Source organism: Eptesicus fuscus, chromosome 5 (genome assembly GCF_027574615.1).
Source record: "Eptesicus fuscus isolate TK198812 chromosome 5, DD_ASM_mEF_20220401, whole genome shotgun sequence".
In the NCBI taxonomy this organism is placed as follows: Eukaryota; Metazoa; Chordata; class Mammalia; order Chiroptera; family Vespertilionidae; genus Eptesicus; species Eptesicus fuscus.
Genome location: NC_072477.1, coordinates 46,685,105 through 46,689,727, shown reverse-complemented (window position 1 = coordinate 46,689,727; position 4,623 = coordinate 46,685,105). Strand labels below are relative to the sequence as shown.

The window sequence follows — 4,623 nt, the reverse complement described above, 5'->3', positions numbered from 1 at the left end:
ATGCACATCACCCAGCTCAACCGAGAGTGCCTGCTGCACCTCTTCTCCTTCCTGGACAAGGACAGCAGGAAGAACCTCGCCAGGACCTGCCCCCAGCTCCAGGATGTGTTTGAGGACCCCGCACTCTGGCCCCTGTTGCACTTTCGCTCCCTCACAGAACTCAAGAAGGACAACTTCCTCCTGAGCCCGATGCTCAGGAACCTCTCCATCTGCTGGCACTCCAGCCGCGTGCAGGTGTGCAGCATTGAGGACTGGCTCAAGAGCGCCTTCCAGAGGAGCATCTGCAGCCGGCATGAGAGCCTGGTCAATGATTTCCTCCTCCAGGTGTGCGACAGGTAGGTCGCCTCCTGAGCAGCGCTGGCACTGGCATCCAGAGCTCTAGGAGGCTTCTGGGGGGCAGGGAGGAGCAGCTTACAGGACCAAGATGGCTCTGCCTCCGGGGTCCTCAGAATAGGCCCAAGGCAGACCCTGTAGGCCCACCCACAGCACAGCCCCCAGAAGGTGGGTAAAATCATGGGGAAACAAGCTGCTCTTAGCCTCACAGGTCCTAGAGCAGAGGAGGAACGGCATCAGCTGCGCTGTCCGGCTGGCCTTCAGGCGGCTGTCCTCCCTGGCAGCCATTAAGTGCTAGGTGGGTCCCGCTGAGCCAGGATTTCCAAGGTCAGACCTCATAAAAAGATTCCTAGATTCAGCAATCAGCCCTCCCCCCCCCCCCCCCCCCCCCCCCCCCACACACACACAAACTCTCCCTCCAGCAAGCAAACCCCAGGGCTCATGAACTGCAGCTGTGGAAGGAAGAGCTGCGATGCTCTGGATTAGCTGAACCCAGCCAGACCCAGGGCAGGGGTGGTGATATATAATCATGGTCTCCCCAATAGAAACTTACTGCTCTTCACAGTTCTCCTAGGGAAGGGTGTTTTAGTCTAATTTTTCAAATGAGCAAACCAAAGCTCTAAGTCTAAGAGGTCGTTTGATTTGTCCACAATCGAGGATTGCCAGATTTTAGTAAATAAAAATCCAAGACACCCAGTTTAAATTTCAGATAGAATATCTTCTTGTTAAAAGTATGTCCAAATACACCCTGTATTTGATACGTCAACCCTACAGCAGACAGAGGCTGAGCCACAGCCTCCTGCCCAGAGCAAGGACAGACTTCCTCAGCCAGGCTCTCCCTGAGCCTTTACTAGTCCGTCCTGCCTTCAGGCAGGGCAGCCCTTGGCTACTGACACTAGGCTGGGCCAGCTTGTTGCCACCTGGGCAGCAGGACAGGAAGAGAAGAAACGGTGCAGTAGCCCGCCTGTGCTATTTAAGGCAGGAGGAAGAAGAAAACAAGATAGGCTAGGACTGGGCCCTCACAGGACCAGGCCATTCTGATGGGTTTAACAGGGTCCAGAAATCAGACGGGGGGTGACACAAATGGGGCAGAAAGCTTGCCCTGAAGTTGCTCTAATCCCCCAAACCAGCAAGGTGTGGAATGGGCCTCCCAGGCTACTGTCTGGGTGCAGCAAGGGCTTGGAGGTTGGGGTTCTGTGCCGAGTCCCCCAGTTCTAGTGTCCAATTATGTGACCCCAACCCAAGTATTTAAACTTTCAACCTCATTTCTTCATCTGTAAGAGGACAAGCCTACCTCAGGGTAAGAGGGTTGAGTGACACAGTAGCACTGGCAGGTAGTGCATACAGATAAGTATCACCAACGCTGGTTCTTTTGGCTTCAGCGGGGCTGGCGGTGGGGAACAGCGGGGGCTGGCTGGGCAGGGGAGTTGGCTTTCTCTCTCCGGTCTCTTCCTGCATCAGGATTATTCTAAAGGCTCTTAGAGGAAGGGATCACTCACCACCCTTGGGGCTTAAACACCTAATCCCCATAACCCTCCTGAAGGTAACCATTTCGCCCACTTGACACAAGGAGGTGGCTCCACAAGGTTCAAACCAGCAAATCAACCACAGGCAAGCCACTGGAGCTCTCTGGGCCAGTTTCTTCATTCACAAAACTGAGGGTCCAGAGGCTGATGTGAAGACTAAGGCAGACATGTGAACCCGGGAGGGTGGGATGGGTTCAGAGTGCGAAATGTGGCCATGCAAGTCTTTTATTTTAGTTCTGTACCCTCTGCCCCAGGCCCCAGGGAGCTGAGCTGGCCTAGGCAGGTACAGTCAAGGGACTGGGGAAGCTGATGGGGCAAGGGACAGGGACTTCCCCCTATCAACTCCTCCCTCTGGTTACAGGGAGCCAAGGCCTGTGCCCACCAGAGAGGGAGGGAGAGGGAGAGGTAGAAACATCAATGATGAGAGAATCACTGATTGGCTGCCTCCTGCACACCCCTCACCCTGCAACCCCAGCAAGAGCCCCCGATGAGGAATCGAACCATGACCTCCTGGTTCATAGGCTGCAGCTCAACGACTGAGCTACACTGGCCAGGCCCTTAAGTCCTTCTTGACCGGAGCAGGCTGTCTGTGTTTACTCCCCAAAGAGGACTACAACTACCTATGCTCTCTACACCCCAAATAAAAATCCTCATATCCGCACTGGCATCATTCCCTCCCTACTGCCCCACCGGGAAAATTAGGCTGAGTGACTTAGCCCAGGGCACACTGCAAATCAGGCAAGTCTAACTTTGCTCCATCAGGTCCTGGTAAGGCTGGGGTAGAGGGGTCTCCAAGCTTTCTGGACAAGCTACTTCTGTCCCTGACTGTACCCCTCCCCCTGGTTTGCAGTGCGGGGTCACAGTGGGGATGCAATGACCGCCCCGTCAACTGGGCTGAAACCAGGGCTTTAGAACCCAGAGCCCCCCACCCCTGCCCCTCCTCACAGTTGGAGTGGGCCTGTCTCTAAGCCACCCCACTGGAAACCCTTCCTCCCTCTCTGCGGCCAGGAGAGGCAGGGCCTCGGCTCAAAGGCGGCCTGGCGCCCTCACCACGCCCGCTTCTCGCGCACACGGAAGGCAACAAGCGCGGAGACACGGAAAGAACCACAGCTGTCCCTCCAGGACCCAGCAGGACCGGGGCTTGGGTTCCCCACTGGGGCTCCTGGGCCTAAGCAGCCATGCGGATTACCGATTACCGTACGGGGAAGGGAAATGTGGCACCAGCCCGGGCTCGGCTCCCGGCCGCAGCATCGCAGCCAGCAAGTTCCTTAAAACCGCTGGGCGGTTCCTTCTCCGTTAAGGGTCCTGCACGCCTCCCAGGGCTACTGGGAGGACGACCGAGACCGTGAGCTCCTGCACCGGCGTGGCCGGGGCCCGCTAGCCGCGTCCTCCTCGGCCCGGTCCCTGCGATCATCACCCTCTCTCCACAGGTGCCCCAACTTGGCGTCCGTCACGTTGTCCGGCTGCGGCCACGTCACCGACGACTGCCTGGCGCGGCTGCTGCGCTGCTGCCCGCGCCTCCGCACCCTGCGCCTGGAGAACTGCGCACGCGTCACCAACCGCACGCTGGTGGCCGTGGCGGCGCACGGGCGCGCGCTGCAGACGCTGCACGTGGACTTCTGCCGCAACGTGAGCGCGGCCGGCCTGCGCCGCCTCCGTGCCGCGTGCCCGCGCCTGGCGCTGCGAGCCGAGCACAGCGCAACCATGATCCCCGACCAGCCGCCGCGCTGCCCGCACGCGCCCGGCCCGGCCCTCCGCACGCTGCTCCCGCGCTAGGCCACCGGGCCGCGGAAGGACACCGGCCACGGCGCTCGGCCGAAAGAGCAACCCCAGCTCCGCCACCTTCCAGACTGTCGCTGTATCTTCTGAGCCTGTTTACCCGTTTGCAAAATGGGCATAGGAATGTCTACCTCACTTTACGATTTTATATGCAGGATAAATACGAGATTAAATGACCTGATGCTTGGAAAACACTCGCGTGATTCTCACTGAACACCAGCACCTTTCCCGCCTCCTTTCCGCAGCAGCAGGAGGCGCCTACACCCTCGGGGTCTGCTACCGCCGTCGGGGGGTCTAACCCCAGTGAGACACGGGCCACCGAGCTGGCCGGTGCGCCTGGGGCGAGCCTGGCCCGCCGGAGAGGTCGGGACTTCGGGGCTAAGCGGCTCCGGCGCGCCCCCTAGCGGCCCTCGAAGGCCTCGCCCCCGGCGCAGGCGCAGGCTTCCCAGGGAAGTGGCCTCTGGCCAGTGCCTGCGGGCGGGGTGGAACCCGGGGCGCAAGGCCCCAGAGAGCCGCCCAGGGGCGACAGGGGCTCCGTACGGGGCTCCAGGTGCCCGGCCCGCCGCCTGGGCTCCGCTCCGCGCCCACACCAGTCTGCTGGCTTTTCCTCGGGCGAGGGGGGTTTATTTCTAGGAGTTACTGCACACACGATTTTAGAAATTTGCTTGTTGATGTGATTCTTACATAAATTACATAGTTATCCTTATTCTCTACCCGTTCTCATATCCTAAAGGAAAATAAGGCATTTCAAAAACCCAGAGTAGATAATTAAAAACAAAAGCAGCAGAGAATTAAAAACAAGCAACAACCCTGTCTAGGTCCTTTGATAATGAAACGATTATAAACTGATGCAGTTAGGTTTTTACCTGTTGGATTTGTTGAACGTGGGCACATGCCTGGTCTTTGATTTCAGCGCTTTAGTCACTTATGTCCCCACCTTTTGCCACCAAAGTAAAGACCCTTGGTCACCCAGCAGCTTCCTGGT

At 58.3% G+C, this 4,623-nt stretch overlaps 1 protein-coding gene across 1 annotated transcript; it reads left to right on the top strand.

Annotated features, from left to right (window-relative positions):
- FBXL22 (F-box and leucine rich repeat protein 22) lies at positions 1-3,823 on the top strand. Its single transcript, XM_008139260.3, has 2 exons — positions 1-335; positions 3,290-3,823. The coding sequence occupies exons 1-2, from the start codon at positions 1-3 to the stop codon at positions 3,633-3,635; spliced, it is 681 nt and encodes a 226-aa protein (XP_008137482.2). The 3' UTR covers positions 3,636-3,823.
- Positions 3,824-4,623: the final 800 nt, after the last annotated feature.

Bases quoted from the DNA above. Each gene is read 5' to 3' on its own strand.
- FBXL22 (XM_008139260.3), top strand. From the start codon at position 1: ATGCACATCACCCAGCTCAACCGAGAGTGCCTGCTGCACCTCTTCTCC. The intron at 336-3,289 runs GTAGGTCGCCTC...CTCTCTCCACAG, and splicing joins CTCCTCCAGGTGTGCGACAG to GTGCCCCAACTTGGCGTCCG.